Source organism: Salmo salar, chromosome 09 (assembly GCF_965601325.2).
Source record: "Salmo salar chromosome 09, fSalSal1, whole genome shotgun sequence".
In the NCBI taxonomy this organism is placed as follows: domain Eukaryota; kingdom Metazoa; phylum Chordata; class Actinopteri; order Salmoniformes; family Salmonidae; genus Salmo; species Salmo salar.
This window is the reverse complement of record NC_138299.1, coordinates 66,307,262-66,328,291: the sequence shown is the minus strand read 5'-3', so window position 1 is coordinate 66,328,291 and position 21,030 is coordinate 66,307,262. Positions and strand designations below refer to the sequence as shown.

The 21,030-nt window shown below is 41.6% G+C and overlaps 1 protein-coding gene across 1 annotated transcript in view; it reads right to left on the bottom strand.

Moving 5' to 3' along the window:
- Positions 1-35: 35 nt before the first annotated feature.
- pdgfc (platelet derived growth factor c) overlaps positions 36-21,030 on the bottom strand; it is a 154,294-nt gene continuing 133,299 nt past the window's right edge. The window contains exons 4-6 of the mRNA XM_014211934.3: positions 2,903-3,086; positions 2,420-2,637; positions 36-1,269 (exon numbers count right to left, since the gene is read on the bottom strand). Coding sequence (XP_014067409.2) covers positions 1,156-1,269; positions 2,420-2,637; positions 2,903-3,086 — 516 coding nt within the window. The 3' untranslated portion in view covers positions 36-1,155. The remainder of the gene's footprint in view (positions 1,270-2,419; positions 2,638-2,902; positions 3,087-21,030) is intronic.

Sequence of the window (21,030 nt, the reverse complement as noted above, 5' to 3'; positions counted from 1 at the left end):
GACTATGTCAAAATACAAGTACCTATCTCCAGAAACACATTGACTGATTTATTTCTACTGACAGATACATACAACAAAATAGATCATAAAAGGTCATGTTAAATAACTTTGGTATGCAGAGAAGAGAACACACCCATATTTGGCATGGCGTGGACATAGAAATGAAAATATTGAAGATGAACACTCAACAACTGTACAAATGACAGAGAAACTACCATTTCAGCATACAAAAAAGCATTCTGGACAACTTCCCTTCATTGAACCAAAAAATATTGAGTATCCATACTGTTCCACGCACTAGTTGGGGTTATATGAAGTTATAAAGCAAGCAGATTTTACACCTTTGCTACGACGGTATGTACGTTGAAACGCAACAAAACAGCACCCACTTGGTTTAAGTGTGCAACTTTATCTCCTCAATGAATACAAGTATCTTTGGTAGAAAAATACAACAGTACAGAAAAACCATGAAAATGAAATATTTACAAATATAGTTTGCATCAGTAAGACAGTCAACATTACTATTATGTCACTCCAAAGATCTAATAGATGAGAAAACAGGGGGGAGTGGGGAATCACTGATAAAAAGGAACATTATTTTCCTCTTTTATAGGAATAATAAAGTACCATAGGGATTGGCCTGAAGGAAGCTCACTTATGTACAGAAAAGTACTTGAAGAAGGAGCCCATTTTCCAAGATACTCTCTGGCCACGTGTGTTGAATTTCAACAAGACCCCTTAAAGGTTTTGGCACAAAAAAAGGCACAAAAAAATTACACTAAACCGACGCTGCCAAAGATGTCCCTTAGCACCAGTTCCGATCTCTGAGAAGCAAAGGGAGAGAGAGCCTTCAGAGAGTGAAGAATGAATAAGATAGGTCCAGCATTCCAGTGCAGTCTATCCATTTCCTGTCTCTTCAATGCACTCAGCCAGCTACAGGTCCTCCACGGCGGCAAGATCCATCCACAAATGAAGTAGTTCCAGTCAGTTTTTATTCTCGTCCAATTAGCAAGATGAGAAAGGTCAAGCAAAGCAATCTCATTCGCTCCTCACTCTCAATGGAGATGGTTAGGGTTTGCCTGGGAGATGCTGGAAGACGCGTGCAGTTTCAAGTGTCTCCTGGGATGCTGGTGGCACCGGTACACAGGCTTGAGATCAGTCCCAGTCGTCTTTGCAAACACAGTCGCACTCCTCATGGTGTTCCAAGGGCACATCGGTCATGGACTTCTGCAGGCCTCGGCCCCCGCTTCGGTGCTTCAGCAGGAGAACCTACAGAGAGCGGCAAGCCAGAGCTCGGATTGGGAGTTTGGAACAGGCCCTGCACCAAAACAACTTCAAACACATTTACACATCAAATGGTTAAATTAGCTAAAATACATAGCAGAAATATCTTTATGATAAATTTGTTTTACACCACTAACCACGTTTTCATCCACAGTTTTTATGGGAGTAAATTCTTACCATATAAAAAAAAAAAAATGACAGCAGCTGTGATGGAAACAGGTAGTTTCGGTACAATTTTATAAATGCCGACAGATAATTTGTTCTTTTGACATGGTGGAATCTTTTTGTGTCTGTAAGATGTATTATGTGAGAAATGGTGGAGGAAATTCCTTTATGAGCAAAAAGTGATATATGACCATCATATTGAAGTAAACTTGGAGTCACGTGTTATGGTGTGTGGTCCTCCCACTATGACTCAGGAAACCAAGCAGTTTATTAGGCTACAGATGAAATACTTTATGATGAACTTTACAGGGTGCTGAAAGTGCACATGATCTTGATGCTCCTTTCCAATAAATATCGAGAGTATTATTCTGGTGACATGATTGATGCTTGACGGCAATCTGACAAATATAAAAAAAATCTCTCTCTCTTATCCATAATAATCTCAATGTAGACTAGCCAACCCGCATAGTATCTTGCAAGCTGTTGGCTCGAGCGCATGTGCCAAGACCAGAGTAGGCACATTTGCAATTTAACGCAACTGTTTTTGTGACAAAACTATCTGTAGAGTTGAAAATGCGATGGAAACAAATTGAACTCTATATTTGTATTCGGTACATGAAAACTTAAGTGAAAAAGTACTGTGTGCACTACGTCATCACCCACTGATTTTTATCCGCAACAAGTCTGTTTGGTGAAAACACCTATATTTTCTTTATGTGGATTTTTGAATATCCACATAAATTAGCTTGCATTTATTATGCTGATCTTTCTGAAAAATAATTAACTTCGAGTATAAGTAGCGAATTATGACCCTTGTCTAGAGTTGCAAAGTTAACTTCTAATAACTTTCACATAATTCCCAGGTTTTCCAGAAATCCTGGTTGGAAGATTCCTGGATTTCCAGTTTATTCCCTTCTGATTCCAGGGATATTAAAATCTCAGAAAATTGGGAAAGTTGCCACACTTTTACCTCATGGTACTTCTTGACGACCCGGGTAGGCGCACACTGGCAGTCGGAGCAGCGATGCGAGCAGCAGGCACAGTTGCCCCCACAGCGCTTCACCAGGAGGCAGCTAGGCCAGAAGATGGCGTCCGTCCTCTTCAGCTCCTCGCGCAGGGAGATGGAGAAGTTGCGCGGCGTGCAGCTGTACAGTCTCACCTCTTCTCTCAACAGGTTGAGATCCACTCCTGTTCAAGAAATAGATTAGATTAAGCTCACCACGTCAACCTAAAATGATTAGATACCTTTTATTAAATTACAAAAAAGGGTCTAAACTGAGGTTAAATTGCCAAGATATAATTACAAATTAACCTTTCACAGACAGTTTTATGCTCAACTGCAGCTGTACATCTGTTTTTCCCTCCATCTCAACATGACAGATCTTTCTTTCACTGCAATTGCTATCACTAGAACCCCAGTTGTTAGCCGTTTGAGAAGTGGCAGTCGCTGTACCTCTGGATTTCTTGTTGTGGAGGAATGACTTTCCCAGGATGTGCCACGTGGGCTTGTATAAGTCTTCCATGTCAAGCTGCCATCTCTCAGGCTCCAGGTACTTCATGACCTCCTCCACGGTACCGAGGCCAGCCACGGCCTCAGACAACGCATCTGCGCTCTGCAGAGATGGAGTTACCTCTGGCTTCGACACACAAGAAAACCGGCATAAAGGAAGATGAGGAAAAAGTTTCATAGACTTCAGGCTCACGGTCTAAACTGAATTAAGCATAATTTAATGTCTACTTTTAGAGAGCCCCATACAAAAATAACTGCACTGAATCAGAGGTTTAAACTGAGTTACAGTTATTACAAGCAAAACCCCCATACAAAGTAACATAAGCTCTACATAATGAGTGATTGTGCTACAGTGCATTACAAAACCGAACATCAAAGCTCCATTCGTTTTGGCATCTCCATAGATTCCACTTCTCTCAGCTATATTTTCATCCCGAAATAACTACAGTAGCAACAAGGTTCAAGTTAAGACTCATCAGTTCCAATTGGGGGCAGCATTTTTTTTCTCTGACTGATATCTCTACCTAAGACACAGAACGGTGCAGTAGATTGATACCTGGGGTAATGGTATCCCTACATGAGACTAATCCTCCAGATACCTTTCTGGTCTGTGATACTCTGGCTGAGTCCCAAATTACACCCAATTCTCTATATAGGTGCACTACTTTTGACTAAGGTCCATTGCTCTGTTGAAAAGTAGTGCACCATCTCTGCTCATTCTGTCTGACATGTCAGCTTGCTGGTATCTTTATGTGGCAATACAGACCCAATCCTGTGTGACTGACAAGTTGAATGCATCACTGTGACACCAGCAAGCAAGCACTGCTAATATGGACACTAAAAATCAGCACTAAAATGTTTATTTAGTACATTGATTACTAGTGGAATCCAACTCCCTATATTATCACAGTGTAGGCCTATCAAAAGCTTTGACAAAAATCCTATGTGAAATGTCTAATGCCTACATGACAAACAATCAAGAAATCTTGAGCGAAGTCATACTAGAGGAGAAACAGGGATTTGATTTGATGGGGGGGTAAAAAACTGTTTTCAGCTCAGACAGACTAAAGAGATACAGAATGAATCAGGGAAAAGGACTCACCACAGGATTGATAATGTCACATTGAATAATGGAAGTGATACGGGAACGTCTGTTCTGATTCACTGACAACGTAATACCATGTAATACAATCTGAAATTACAGTCAGCACTCCCTCGAAATTTGGCTCCCTTTGGTGCTGCCACTGCATGATAAGATTACAGAGGAAGGCTAGAGTTTAGCAACATGGCCGAGGCAGAGGTCAGAAAATGTCGTTTATGCAAATGTGTTTACGCCAAGTGGTTTAGTGATCTGTTGATGTCTGTGGTGCCTTGTATGAACAACTTCACATTGAATAAAAAAACATGGAGATTTACTGTGAATGGCAATTCTTAGGCAAGTGGGCAAAGTCAAATGTGACAGGAATATTCATCCAAATGCACTGGTCATGCGGTTCGATTAATAAGACAATATTTACCATAAATACCAAAAAAGAACATCAAGAGCATGAAAGAATTGTCTCGGGAGATCAACTAAGGCAAAACATCTTGCCATTGCTTTTCTATGAGAATAGTGGAGATTTTTGCTTCATAGTAGAAGCACGCAATGTGAATCCTGTTACACTTGCCTGGTCTTGGCAGTGGATACCAGTGTAGAATGGGAACCATTAACAGCTTGTGAATGCCGACGGTGCTACACTCCTCCAATTAACGGCACTCTGTAGGCACGGCCTCAGAAGCGGCAGCCAAGCACTCCTTAAGAGACAGATGAAATGTGAAGCTTTGTGAAGAAGATGAGAGCCCTGACTAAAAGGCATTGGGGAACAAAGCACTTAAAAAGGGCCATCATAACTTTGGACTAGCATGAATTCTCTGAAATTGTTCAACTGTAGTATCAAGAGTATGGTCGTTCGGTAGTCTTAGTTTTACCCCAAGTGTTCAGTTGTAGCAGAAGCGATCATCTATTATGGGATGGTAGATATGGAAGCGCAGAGGGTTATTTCCCAATATAAATGTGGTGAAAATTGTCATCGGTGGAACAATGCCCACATCGACCCAAAAGTGAAAGTCTGAAGACCTTTTGAGTGATAGTGTTTGTAATTGAATGACCAGCACTATCCATCTGTTTCCTTGTACTTGTAACTAACAGCACCACCACACAACACAATTGTATTTGTAATAAAAAGCAAAGACAGACAAAACAACCAATATAAATGTGATGGAACTGAGTCAGACTACCTGTATTTAGACAATTATTTGCACGGCTATAAAAATATGCAAGTCATCAACTCGCCTCACTTTGACATAGCTAAACTATGACATCTCCTTGCATAGCAACCCTGCAAACATTTTGCCTAATAACTGCAGTTAACATGTTCACATTCTAACTTTTTTTTATTGTGGTGCCTGATACTAAGTATTTCATCTTAGCCACAACTTCATCGGGTAAGAATTAATCTGAAGAGGTATAAAACCCCAGCACAGAAGTGTCTATTGTATTCTGCAGCCATAGCTAAAAGGTGTTTCAAATTGGTTGCAAGCTGTGTCAATCTTTCATAAGGAAAATAGCTTAGCAGGCAGACAAGGGGCTCAGACAGCAACTTCTGCCAGAAATGACAGAGTGGACAGTGTGTGTAGAGTGAGGAGTGGTAGAGCAGAACTAGACATCTGAGGCATGTGCAGAGGTGAATGGACACAGTGTACAAAACATTAAGAACTCCTTCCTAATATTGACTTGTACCCCCCCCCCCTTTGCCCTCAGAACTGCCTCAATTCATTGGGGCAAGGACTCGACAAGGTGTCAAAAGCGTTCCATGGGATGCTGGCCCATGTTGGCTCCAATGCTTCCCACAGTCTTGTCAAGTTGGTGGACGTCCTTTGGGTGGTGGACCATTCTTGATACACACGGGACACTGTTGACCATGAAAAACCCATCAGCATTGCAGTTCTTGACACAAACCGGTGTGCCTGGCACCTACTAACATACCCTGTTCAAAGGCACTTAAATCTTTTGTCTTTCCCATTCACACACAATCCATGCCTCAATTGTCTCAAGGCTAAAAAAAATCCTTCATTAACCTGTCTCCTCCCCTTCATCTACCCTGATTTAACAGGTGACATCAATAAGGGATCATAGCTTTCACCTGGTCAGTCTGTCATGGAAAGAGCAGGTGTTCTTAATGTTTTGTACACTCAGTGTATGTATGTATGTATGTATGTATGTATGTATGTATGTATGTATGTATGTATGTATGTATGTATGTATGTATGTATGTATGTATACACACATGAACTATACCAGGAGGCAATGAATAATGTCTGACAGGAATGTATAAATCCAGGAAAACATAAAAAATGTTGAACCACAATCCCATTGTGCAAGCCATTGTCACTTTCTTGCAGGGTTGCATATTGTGGAGGAATGTGATCAGTTCCACTGCTGGGAAATATTGCATAAATAAGTAGATATACATTGTTACAGAATACAACACAAACAGTGAGCTCCAAAAGTATTGGGAGAGTGACACATTCTTTGTTGTTTTGACCCTGTAGTCCAGCACTTTGGATTTAAACTGATACAATGACTATGAGGTTAAATTGCAGACTGTCCTATTTACAATTTCTAAAAGGTGAACCATTTAGAAATCCTAACTTTTTGTACACAGCCCCCCCATTTTAGGAGACCAAAAGTATTGGGACAAATCCACTTATACAGTGCATTAGGAAAGTATTTCAGAACCTTTCCCTTTTTCTACAACTTGATTGAAGTCCACCTGTGGTAAATTCAATTGATTGGACATTATTTGGAAAGGCACACCTGTCAATATAAGGTACCACAGTTGACAGTGCATGTCAGAGCAAAAACCAAGCCATGAGGTCGAAGGAATTGTCCATAGAGCTCTGAGACAGGATTGTGTCGAGGCACAGATATTGGTAAGGGTACCAAAAAAACACATTGAAGGTCCCCATCATTCTTAAATGGAAGAAGTTTGGAACCACCAAGACTCTTCCTAGAGATGGCCGCCCGGCCAAACTGAGCAAATGGGTGACAAGGGCTTTGGTCAGTGAGGTGACCAAGAACCCGATGGTCACTGACAGTGCTCTAGAGTTCCTCTGTGGAGATGGGAGAACCTTTAAGAAGAACAATCATCTCTACAGCACTCCCCCAATCAGGTTTTTATGGTAGAGTGGCCAGACGGAAGCCACACATCAGTAAAAGGCACATGACATCAGTAAAAGGCACTTAAGGGACTCTCAGACCATGAGAAACAAGATTCTCTAGTCTGATGAAACCAAGATTGAAATCTTTGGCCTGAATGCTAAGAATCACATCTGGAGGAAACCTGGGACCATCCCTACGGTGAAGCATGGGTGGCAGCATCATGCTGTGGAGATGTTTTTCAGTATCAGGGACTGGGAGACTAGTCAGGATCGAGGGAAAGATGAACAGAGCAAAGTACAGAGAGATCCTTGATGAAAACCTGTTCCAGAGTGCTCAGGTTTACCTTCCAACAGGACAACAACCCTAAGCGCACAGCCAAGACAATGCAGGAGAGGCTCAGCCCAGGTCTCTGTCCTTGAGTGGCCCAGCCAGAGTCTGGACTTGAACATCTCTGGAGAGACCTGAAAAATAGCTATGCAGCGACACTCCCCATCCAAGCTGACAGAGCTTGGGAGGATCTGAAGAGAAGAATGGGAGAAACTCCCCAAAAACAGGTGTGCCAACCTTGTAACGTCATACCCAAGAAGACTCGAGGCTGTGCTTCAACAAATTACGGAGTAAAGGGTCTGAATACTTATTTATTTTTAATAGATTGCGAAAATGTCCAAAAACATGTTTTTGCTTTGTTTTTGATTAAACAAAAATAGAACTATTTGGCCATATTGACCATCGTTATGGTTGGAGGAAAAAGGGGGAGGTTTGCAAGCTGAAGAACACCATCCCAAACGTGAAGCACGGGGGTGGCAGCATCATGTTGTGGGGGTGCTTTGCTGCTGTAGGGACTGGTGCACTTCACAAAATAGATGGCATCATGAGAACGGCAAATTATGTGGATATATTGAAGCAACATTTCAAGACATCAGTCAGGAAGTTAAAGCTTGGTCGCAAATGGGTCTTCCAAATGGATAATGACCCCAAGCATACTTCCAAAGTTGTGGCAAAATGGCTTATTAAGGACAACAAAGTCAAGATATTGGAGTGGCCATCATAAAGCCCTCACCGCAATCCTATAGAAAATTTGTGGGCAGAACTGAAAAAGCGTGTGTGAGCAAGGAGGCCTACAAACCTGACTCAGTTACACCAGCTCTGTCAGGAGGAATGGAAAGAATTCACCCAACTTATTGTGGGAAACTTGTGGAAGGCTAACCGAAACACTTGACCCAAGTTAAACAATTTAAAGGCAATGCTACCAAATACTAATTGAGTGTATGTAAACTTCTGACCCACAGGGAATGTGATGAAAGAAATGAAAGCTGAAAAAATATCAATCATTCTCTCTACTATTATTCTGACATTTCACATTCTTAAAATAAAGTGGTGATCCTAACTGACCTAAGACAGGGTATTTTTACGAGGATTAAATGTCAGGCATTGTGAAAAACTGAGTTTAAATGTATTTGGCTAAGGTGTATGTAAACTTCTGACTTCAACTGTATATACACACACACATATTTATTTTATTTAACTAGCAAGTCAGTTAAGAACATATTCTTATTTACAATGACAGCCTACTCCGGCCAAACCCCGACGACGCTGGGCCAATTGTGCGCCGCCCTACGGGACTCCCAATCATGGCCGGATGTGATACAGCCTGGATTAGAACCAGGTACTATAGTGACACCTCTTGCACTGAGATGCAGTGCCTTAGACTGCTGCACCACTCGGGAGACCATTTTTATGTACCAGTCAAAAGTTGACACACCTAGTCATTCTTTATTTTTACTGTTTTCTACACTGTAGAATAACAGTGAAGACAACAAAACTATGAAATAACACATATGGAATCATGCAGTAACCAAAAAAGTGTTAAACAAATCAAAATATATTTTAGATTCTTCAAAGTAGCCACCCTTTCTCTTGACAGCTTTGCACACTCTTGGCATTCCCTCAACCAGCTTCATGCAGAATGTGTTTCCAACAGTGTTGAAGGAGTTCCCACATATTCTGAGCACTTGTTGGCTGCGTTTCCTTCACTCTGCGGTCCAACTCATCCCAAACCATCTCAATTCGGTTGAGGTCAGCTGATTGTGGAGGCCAGGTCATCTGATGCAGCACTCCATCAGTCTCCTTCTTGGTCAAATAGCCCTTACACAGCCTGGAGGTGTGTTTCGGGTCATTGGCCTGTTGAAAAACAAGTGATAGTCCCACTAAGCGCAAACCAGATTAGGTGGCGTATCGCTGCAGAATGCTGTGGTAACCATGATGGTTGTGTCTTGAATTCTAAACAAAATCAGACAGTGTCATCAGCAAAGCACCCCCACACCATCACACCTCCTCCTACATGCTTCACGGTGGGAACCACACAAGCAGAGATCATCCGTTCACCTACTCATCCGTTCTCCACCAATGCCGGTTGGACCAAAAATCTAAAATCTGGACTCATCAGACCAAAGTTCAGATTTCCACCAGTCTAATGCAAATTGCTCGTGCTTCTTGGCCCAAGTAAGTCTCTTCTTATTGGTGTCCTTTAGTAGTGGTTTCTTTGCAGCAATTCAACCATGAAGGCCTGATTCACAGTCTCCTCTGAACAGTTGCTGTTGAGATGTGTCTGTTACTTCAACACTTAAGCATTTATTTGGGCTGCAATCTGAGGTGCAGTTAACTCTAACGAACTTATCCTCTACAGTAGAGATAGCTCTGGGTCTTCCTTTCCTGTGGCGGTCCTCATGAGCCAATTTCATTATAGTGCTTGATGGTTTTTGTGACTGCGCTTGAAGAAACTTTCAAAGTTCATGAAATATTCCGCATTGACTGACCTTCATGTCTTAAAGTAATGGACTGTCAAATCAAATCAAATGTATTTATATAGCCCTTCTTACATCAGCTGATATATCAAAGTGCTGTACAGAAACCTAGCCTAAAACCCCAAACAGCAAGCAATGCAGGTGTAGAAGCACGGTGGCTAGGAAAAACTCCCTAAAAAGGCCAAAACCTAGGAAGAAACCTAGAGAGGAACCAGGCTATGAGGGGTGGCCAGTCCTCTTCTGGCAGTGTCAGGTGGAGATTATAACAGAACATAGCCAAAATGTTCAAATGTTCATAAATGACCAGCATGGTCAAATAATGGCTCGGAAAATAAATGTCTGTTATTTCTCTTTGCGTATTTGAGCTGCTCTTGCCATATGGACTTGGTCTTTTACCAAATAGGGCGATCTTCTGTATACCACCCCTACCTTGTCACAACACAACTGATTGGCTCCAACACATTAAGGAGGAAAGATATTCCACAAATGAACTTTTAACCAGGCACACCTGTTAATTTAAATGCATTCGAGGTGACTACCTCATGAAGCTGGTTGAGAGAATGCCAAGCGTGTGCAAAGCTGTCATTAAGGCAAAGGGTGGCTACTTTGAAGAATCTCAAATATATTTTGATTTGTTTAACACTTTTTTTTTTTTTTGGTTACTACATGATTCCATGTTTTATTTCATAGTTGATGTCTTCACTATTATTCTACAATGTAGAAAATATTAAAAAAATAAAGAAAAACCCTGCAATAACTAGGTGTGTCCAAACTTTTTGACTGGTACTGTATATTTAAATAGTATTATGTTTCTCCACAATAAGTGTCAAGGCACAATGGACCTCAGTCCCATGAAGAACCAAGACCAACTTACTGGAGGTATCGTGTGAAAAATAGGTCACCCTGACGCTGACATTTAGGGAGACAATGGAATTTCAGTTCGTTTTCCTTTTTCGCTCCCATTCAGAGAAACACATTTTTTCCGAGCCACGCTGTGTTTTAACAACCTCTTCGCCTGGACCTTTTTAGCTTTTCCAAAATATCTTCCCACGAATTACAATAATCTCTTCCTAAGAATTTCCCCTTTCCATGGAAGTGGTAAAGAGGAATTATTGCTTGTTTAAATATAAACAAGTGCTGCCCCCATGACCTGAGGTTCCAGTAGCGTTGGTTTACCACAGGGAAACAGAGTGCTGCTGTTCATTGGGGCCTTCCAGTGCCTGAGGAATGCTCAGCGAGAAGCCAGGCCGAAGTGAGGCCAAAGCTAACCTTTCCTCTCGTGATTTCCACCAGTAAACACTCTTGCTGGCCAACAATTGTCTGCCCCAAGTCGAAACATGAATGACATGCCACCTTGTTCTTGCTCTCTCAATGTATTAATTCTCGCAAATATCTGTTTACGGATGGATGGACAGAGGCAGTTTTTAGGGATGTATGTAATTATGCATGCATGTTAAATAGACCGGTAACAGCCAAAATTAAGGAAACACCAACATAAAGTGTCTGGAACTTTATTGGAGGGATGTGACACCATTCTTCCACGAGAAATTCCATCATTTGTTGTTTTGTTGATGGTGGTGGTGGAAAACGCTGTCTCAGGCGCCGCTCCAGAATCTCCTATAAGCGTTCAATTGGGTTGAGATCTGGTGACTGAGACAGCCATGACAAATGCTTCACATTGGTCACTGAATGGTTTGATGAGCATGAAAACACTCGTGCCCTTTGGATGGCAGCATTATCAACCTATGGGTGCCAAAATAAATGGCCAAAATAGAGGCCTGCCCAGCATTTTTATATAACCTTAAGCATGATGGGATGTTAATTCCTTCATAAACTCAGGAACCACAAATGTGTGGAAGGACCTGCTTTCAATGTACTTTGTATCCCTCATTTACTCAAGTGTTTCCATTATTTTGGCAGTTACCTGTAAAATCTGCGCTACGGAGAACGAGGACAGAAACACAGAATCCAGACATTAAAATGGAATTCAACAATATTCAAAAATGTATTGAACTTAGTAGAAAATCACCTAAATGTATTGAACTTAGGAGAAAATGCATTCATTTGCCATGACATGAACAAAATGCATCAGTGATACGTAATTTCCTTCAACTTTCTGAAGAGACAAAAGGCACTGTCTGGTGTGTCCGTTTTTCTACCACTACCGTTTCTACCGTTTCCAAAAGCCTTCTCAATGTAATATTAACTACAAAGTAGTTTTTGCATCAATCAAGTGGACATTTGTTTTGCAAACTCTGTAATCAAATGAGCGCTACAGAAATATTGCTAACCAAACAACGGTCTATGGCTGGTGCACAGTTGAATTAAAAGGTAACTATACCACAAAATGTGTTTGATTTTTCCCAGACCTCAAAAGTAGTCTCCTGATATGGTTTAAGCACTGTTGTGGACTTAAAAATAATCATCTAAGTGTGACTTTGACAGAGAAAGCCTGAAAAAACATAAACCTGAAAAAACAATGGAGAAAAAAGCTACATTGGGAAAAACTAAATAGAACTGATTCAATCCCACTATAGGTTTCCATCCAATTGGTGACAGATTTTCATGCGAATATTTAAAAAATCTGCATAAAGAAAATGTGAATTTTCCCACCAGTGGTGTGTTTCCACCAAACTGACTTGTTGCAGGTAAAAGTCAGCGCACGATGACGTAGCACACAAAAGTACGTATCACGTATCGAATAAAAATCGAATGTTCAATGCGTTTCCATTGCATTTCCCACTCAACCGATAGTTGTCAGAAAAACTGTTGCAAACATTGATCATCATGTCACCAGAATAAGACCCTCAATATTTATTGGAAAGGAGCATCAAGCGCATCACCTTGCACCACCCTGTGAAGTTCATCATAACTTATTTAATCTGCAGCCTAATAAACTGCATGCCATCCTAACGAGTCGTAGTGTGAGGACCACACACCATATCATCGCATGACTGATATGCCATTTCTCACATACATTTTAGACACAAAAAGACAGCATATCGAATGATCGGTCTGCATTTATAAAATTGCACCGAAACGTCCATTTTGCATCACATTTTGTGATTTTTTTTTACATGGCATGATATTACTCACAAACTGTGGATGGAAGCATGGTTAGTGTAGTGTAAAGAAGTCAAATCCCAGGCAATCACCTGAGAAGCCTACACATTCATGAAGATCAGTGATTCTGTCGTGAATACATATTTTTCTGTCAGGTAGTGGATGCATTAGAAAGATTTATATCCTATCCACATGACTTCATTACACAGACAGAATCTCCTGTTCTATAGCTTATTATGTACGGTAGTACCACAGACTCCAAAATGAAATGTCAAATGGGAAAGAAACAAATGACAACGCCCCTAAAATGCATCGGTACCATGGAGAAGACAGCACGCAGCAGAATTGTAGGTTGTACAATATACTCCCCTCCATTGGACATTATAAATAGCACCTCACAATCCAGTCACACCTCTTTTGATGTGCACCCTATGCCAGAGACGAAGCCAAAACACACCTCCTTCACTAGAACAGAACAGTTCTACAAGAAAAATATACAACTAAATACCACAGAGGAAAAACAAATTTACAAATTGTAGACCTTAGGACAACTCAACATTGCTTTTGGGAACCAATGTTTAAGAGGCACAAATCCTACAGCAACCTGGATTCTTACTAGATTATGGATTTAGAGATTTGGAGTGCCTAAAGCATAGTGTTGTATATTGTGTAAGGTAATATTTGATAAGATAATTAGTATTTACTAATTTTGGCTCCGATTAGGATTGATGCAGAATACAGAAAAGTTTACCTAGCGATTTAGGGTGCAGAGCTGAGATTTGTGAATAAAACATACTAAGTAGAAGTACTGTAAGCTGTCCTCATCTTCTCTACCCTCATGACTTTCACGTACATAAATAAAATGCATTCATTCCCCATCTTAGAATTTCTGTAGTGCTTGGATGAGGACAGCAATGTAAGTTGATGTTGGTGGGCCAGATTTTAAGGTTTTGGAGTAACTATTCTCTATGGATTGACAGAAGTCATTGCGTACATTATTCTGTAAAATGGTACGAAAACATTAAAATCTGTGAGATCCTTATTCTCTGTAAATCTATCTGCTTTATAACAATCTCTCCCATGATATTTGGCTTAGAGATAAAGGAGAAGAACCAAACAAATATCAAGTCCCATCTGGTCTTTCATACAATGACTATGTCTATCTTGCATTGTATGAGTGATTATATACACCGACTGTAAGAAACGTTAGGAACACCTGCTCTTCCCATGACAGACTGAACAGGTGAATCATATCACGTTATTTGTCACAAGTGCTGATGTCACGACTGTCTAGGACCAGTGGAGAGGTGGAATCAGGAGCAGGAGACAGAGGGCCGGAGCAACGGTGTTTTAATAATATTATTGACACGCAATAGCCGTAGGGCACCAGGCGCGTGGCGAAGTCTGCCAGGGGAAAAACACCTTCCCAAAATAAGTGCACTGGAAACGAAAAGCGCACGGGGCGCAGCCCGGCAATAATAATCTACAATCACAATTTATAATCACAACTGTCCTGAGTGGACAATAAACAATCCCGCACGAGAACCCCAACTGAAAATACACACTAAATAACCCCCCACTAATGACAAACACAAAACAGGTGCGAGATAGACAGACAGACAAAACCAAAAGACACAGAAACAATGATTGGTGGCAGCTAATAGGCCGGCGACGACGACCGCCGAGCGCCGCCCGACCGAGGAGGGGCGCCACTTTCGTTAGATACTGTGACAGCTGAATACAACAGGCGTAGACCTTACCGTGAAATGCTTATTTACAAGCACTTAACTCTATTTCTTGAACTGCATTGTTGGTTAAGAAAATATTTACTAAATAAACAAAAAATAAAATAAAAAGTAACAATAAGATTATATAACAATAACGAGACTATATACAGCGGGTACCGAGTCAATGTGCGGATGTATTGGTTAGTCGAGGTAATTTGTACATGTAGGTGGGGTAAAGTGAATAGTCCGGGTGGCCATTTGATTAATTGTTCAGCAGTCTTATGTCTTGGGGGTAGAAGCTGTTAAGGAGCATTTTGGACCTAGACTTGGTGCTCCGGTACCACTTGCCATGTGGTAGCAAATAGAACAGTTTACGACTTGGGTGACTGGCCTTCCTCTGACACCTCCTAGTATACAAGTCCTGGATAGCAGGAAGCTTGGCCCCAGTGATGCATTGGGCCGTACGCACTACCCTCTGTAGCGCCTTACGGTCGGATGCTAAGCAGTAGCCAATCCAAGCGGTGATGGTGCAGCTCGATGGTGCAGCTGTAGATCTTTTTGAGGATCTGGGGACCCATGCCAAATCTTTTCAGTCTCCTGAGGGGGAAAAGGTGTTGTCGTGCCCTCTTCACGACTGTCTTGGTGTGTTTGGACCATGATAGTTTGTTGGTGATGTGGACACCAAGGCACTTGAAACTCTTTACCCACTCGACTTCAGCCCAGTCTTTTTATGGGAGCCTGTCGGCCCTCCTTTCCTTGTAGTCCACTATCATCTCCTTTGTCTTGCTCACACTGAGGGATAGGTTGTTGTCCTGGCACCACATGGCCAAGTCTCTGACCACCTCCCTTTAGGCTCATCGTTGTCGGTGATCGGGCCTACCACTGTTGTGGCGTCAGCAAACTTAATGATGAAGTTGGAGTCATCCTTGGCTATGCAGTCGTGGGTGAACAAGGAGTACAGGAGGGGACTAAGCACGTACCCCTGAGGGGCCCCGGTGTTGAGGATCAGCATTGCAGATGTGTTGTTACCTACCCTCACCACCTGGGGGCGGCCCGTCAGGAAGTACAGTTGAAGAGGGAGATGTTTAGTCCCAGGGACCTTAGCTTAGTGATGAGCTTTGTGGGCACTATGGTGTTGAATGCTGACCTGTAGTCAATGATAATGACTACTGGTAATCTGTCTGGTCCTGCGGCCTTGTGAATGTTGACCTGTTTAAAGGTCGTGCTCACATCGGCTACCAAGAGTGTGATCACACCATCGTCCGGAACAGCTGGTGATCTCATGCATGCTTCAGTGTTGCTTGCCTCAAAGTGAGCATAAAAGGCATTTCGCTCGTCTGGTAGGCACTGGGCACCTCACAGCTGGGTTTCCCTTTGTAGTCCATTATAGCTTACAAGCCCTGCCAAATCTGACAAGCGTCTGAGCCGGTGTAGAAGGATTCAATCTTAGTCCTATATTGACACTCTGCCTGTTTGATAGTTTGTCTGAGGGCATAGAGGGATTTCTTATAAGCGTCCGGATTAGTGTCCCGCTCCTTGAAAGCGGCAGCTCAAGCCTTTAGCTCAGTGTGGATGTTGCCTGAAATCCATGGCTTCTGGTTGGGATATGTACATGACCAGTCAAACGTTTGGAAACACCTACTCAGTGCAGGGTTTTTCTTTATTTTTACTATTTTCTACATTGTAGAATAATAGTGAAGACATCAAAACTATGAAATAACACATATGGAATCAAGTAGTAACCAACAAAAAAAAAGTGTTAAACAATTCTAAATTCTATTTTACATTTGAGATTCTTCAAAATAACCACTCTTTGCCCACGGTTGGCAATCTCTCAATCAGCTTCATCAGGTAGTCCCCTGGAATGCATTTCAATTAACAGGTGTGCCTTGTTAAAAGTTCATTTGTGGAATTTCTTTCCTTCTTCATGCATTTGAGCCAATTAGTTGTATTGTGACAAGGTACGGGTGGTATACAGAAGATAGCCTTATTTGGTAAAAGACCAAGTCCATATTATGGCAAGAGCAGCTCAAATGAGCAAAGAGAAATTAGTCCATCATTACTTTAACCTGTTGGGTCTAGGGGGCAGCATTTGCACGTCTGGATAAAAAAAATGTACCCGATTTAATCTGGTTACTAATCCTACCCAGTAACTAGAATATGCATATACTTATTATATATGGATAGAAAACACTCTAAAGTTTCTAAAACTGTTTGAATGGTGTCTGTGAGTATAACAGAACTCATTTGGCAGGCAAAACCCTGAGACATTTTCTGACAGGAAGTGGATACCTGATGTGTTGTATTGACTTTAAACCTATCCCATTGAAAAACACAGGGGCTTAGGAATATTTTGGCACTTCCTATTGCTTCCACTAGATGTCACCAGCCTTTACAAAGTGTTTTGAGTCTTCTGGAGGGAGATCTGACCGAACAAGAGCCATGGAACGATGATGTCCCATTAGACACCTGGCGCGCGAGTTCATGTTGGGTACCCTCGTTCCAATACGTTATAAAAGAGTATGCATTCGTCCACCTTGAATATTATTCATGTTCTGGTTAAAAAAGGCCCTAATGATTTATGCTATACAACGTTTGACATGTTTGAACGAACGGAAATATATTTTTTCCCCTCGTTCATGACGAGAAGTCCGGCTGGCTTACATCATGTGCTAACGAGACGGAGATTTTTGGACATAAATGATGAGCTTTTTTGAACAAAACTACATTCGTTATGGACCTGTGATACCTGGAAGTGACATCTGATGAAGAGAATCAAAGGTAATGGATTATTTACATAGTATTTTCGATTTTAGATCTCCCCAACATGACGTCTAGTCTGTATCGCAACGCGTATTTTTCTGGGCGCAGTGCTCAGATTATTGCAAAGTGTGATTTCCCAGTAAGGTTATTTTTAAATCTGGCAAGTTGATTGAGTTCAAGAGATGTAAATCTATAATTCTTTAAATGACAATATAATAATTTACCAATGTTTTCTAATTTTAATTATTTAATTTGTGACGCTGACTTGACTGCCGGTTATTGGAGGGAAACGATTTCCTCAACATCAATGCCATAGTAAAACGCTGTTTTTGGATATAAATATGAACTTGATAGAACTAAAAATGCATGCATTGTCTAACATAATGTCCTAGGAGTGTCATCTGATGGAGATTGTAAAAGGTTAGTGCATCATTTTAGCTGTCTTTGACTTGACAAAACATTACACACAACTCTTGTAAATGTACTGTCCTAACATACTCTAAATTTATGCTTTCGCCGTAAAACCTTTTTGAAATCGTAAAACGTGGTTAGATTAAGGAGATGTTTATCTTTCAAATGGTGTAAAATAGTTGTATTTTTGAAAAATTTGAATTTTGACATTTATTTGGATTCAAATTTGCCGCTCTTGAAATGCACCTGCTGTTGATGGAGTGCACCACGGGTGGCACGCTAGCGTCCCACCTAGCCCCAAGAGGTTAAGACATGAAGGTCAGTCAATCCAGAATATTTCAAGAACTTTGAAAGTTTCTTCAAATGCAGTCGCAAAACTCATTAAGCACTATGATGAAACTGGCTCTCATGAGGACCGCCACAGGAAAGGAAGACCCAGAGTTACCTCTACTGCAGAGGATAAGTTCATTAGAGTTACCAGCCTCAGAAATTGCAGCCCAAATAAATGCCAGTAAGTAACAGACACATCTCAACATCAACTGTTCAGAGGAGACGGCGTGAATCAGGCCTTCATGGTTGAATTTCTGCAAAGAAACCACTACTAAAAAGGACACCAATAAGAAGAGGAGACTTGCTTGGGCCAAGAAGCACAAGCAATGGACATTAGACCGGTGGAAATCTGTCCTTTGATCTGATGAGTTCAAATTTGTGATTTTTGGTTCCAACCGCCGTGTCTATGTGAGAAGCAGAGTAGGTGAACGGATGATCTCCGCATGTGTGGTTCCCACTGTGAAGCATGGAGGAGGTGGTGTGATGGTATGGGGGTGCTTTGCTGGTGACACTGTTTTTGATTTATTAAGAATTCCAGGCACACTTAACCAGGATGGTTACCACAGCATTCTTCAGCGATACGCCATCTCATCTGGTTTGCTGGGACTATGATTTGTTTTTCAATGGGACAATGACCCAACACACTGTGTAAGGGCTATTTGACCAAGAAGGAGAGTGATGGATTGCTGCATCAGATGACCTGGCCTCCACAATCACCCAACCTCAACCCAGTTGAGATGGTTTGGGATGAGTTGGACCGCAGAGTGAAGGAAAAGCAGCCAACAAGTGCTCAGCATATGTGGGAACTCCTTTAAGACTTTTGGAAAAGCATTCCAGGTGAAGCTGGTTTGAGAGAATGCTAAGAGTGTGCAAAGCTGTCAAAGGAAAAGGGTGGCTACTTTGAAAAATCTAAAATATATTTAGATTTGTTTAACACTTTTTTGGTTATTAAATGATTCCATGTGTGTTATCTCATAGTTTTGATGTCTTCACTATTATTATACAATGTAGAAAATAGTAAAAATAAAGAAAAACCCTTGAATGAGTTGGTGTGTCCAAACTTTTGACTGGTACTGTACGTACGGTCACTATGGGGACGATGTTGTCGATGCATTTATTGATGAAGGCGATGATTTAGGTGGTATACTCCTCAATGCGATTGAATGAATCACAGAACATATTCCAGTCTGTGCTAGCAAAACAGTCTGTAGTGTAGCATCCTGGGCATCTGCCCACTTCCGTATTGAGCGAGTCACTGGTACTTCCTGCTTTAGTTTTTGCTTGTAAGCAGGAATCAGGAGGATATAATTATGGTCAGATTTTCTCTGTGTGGAGTAAAGGTGGTCTACAGTTTTTTCCCCTCTCTGGTTGCACGTGACATGCTGGTAGAAATGAGGTAAAATGGATTTAAGTTTGCCTGCATTGAAGTCCCCGGCCACTAATTGCACCGCTTCTGGACGAGCATTTTCTTGTTTGCTTATGGCCTTATAGAGCTTGTTGAGTGCGGTCGTAGCGCCAGCATCGGTTTGTGGTGGTAAATAGACGGCTACGAATAATATAGATGAGAACACTTTTGGTAGATAGTGTGGTCTAAAGGTTATCATGAGGTAATCTACCTCAGGCGAGCAATACCTCTAGACTTCTTTAATATTAGACATCGCGCACCAGCTTTTATTGACAAACAGACACACACCCTTGCCCCTCGTCTTACTAAACGTAGCTGCGCTGTCCTGCCGATGCACAGAAAAACCAGCCAGCTCTATATTATCCGTGTCGTCATTCAGCCACAACATAGTGAAACTTAAGATATTACAGTTTTTAATGTCCTGTTGGTAGGATAGTCTCGACCGTAGATCATCCAGTTTGTTTTCCAGTGAATGCACATTGGCCAATAGAACCGATGGTAGTGGTGATTTACTCACTTGCCTACGAATCCTCACAAGGCAACCCGACCTTGGCCCCCTGTATCGCCGTTTTTTCTTCATGCGAATGACAGGGATGTGGCCCTGGTCTCAGGGAAGCAGTATATCCTTCGCGTTGGAAAAAAAAATCTTTGTCCAGATCGAGGCGAGTAATCGCTGTTCTGATGCCCAGAAGCTCTTGACAGTCAAAAGAGACGGTAGCAGCAACTTTATGTACAAAATAAGTTACAAACAATGCAAAAAACTAAACAAAATTGAACAGTTGGTTAGGAGCCCGTATAACGGTAGCCATCACCTCCGGCACCATTATATTATCCAATTTAAGTGTGTCAAGAACTGCAATGCTGCTGAGTTTTTCATGCTCAACAGTTTCCCGTGTGTCTCAAGAAGTTTCCACCACCTAAAGGACACCAGCCAACTTGAAACAACTGTGGGAAGCATGGGCGTCAACATGGGCCAGCATGCCTGTGGAACGCTTGACGCCTTGTAGTCCATGCCCCAACGAATTGAGGCTGTTCTGAGGGCAAAAAGGGGTGCAACTCAATATTAGGAAGGTGTTCCTCATGTTTTGTGCAGTCAGTGTATATAAAACACCAAACCAGGCTTCTGTTGCTTTTTTGCATGAGCAGAGAAAGACAAACACTGCCTTTCTTACAGAGGGAGACAATGAAACTCATTTAGCAGAGATTGAAAGGTCCGGGCATGCACAAGTGCTTTAGTGAACAACTCAGGGAAATAAATAAAGTTCTGAGCAGGGTATCACACATCAAAGAGAAACATAGCTATTAAATCATTTCCAGAGGATATGCTTCATAAATTACTTTCCAGTATTCATTGATGTGTAAATTGA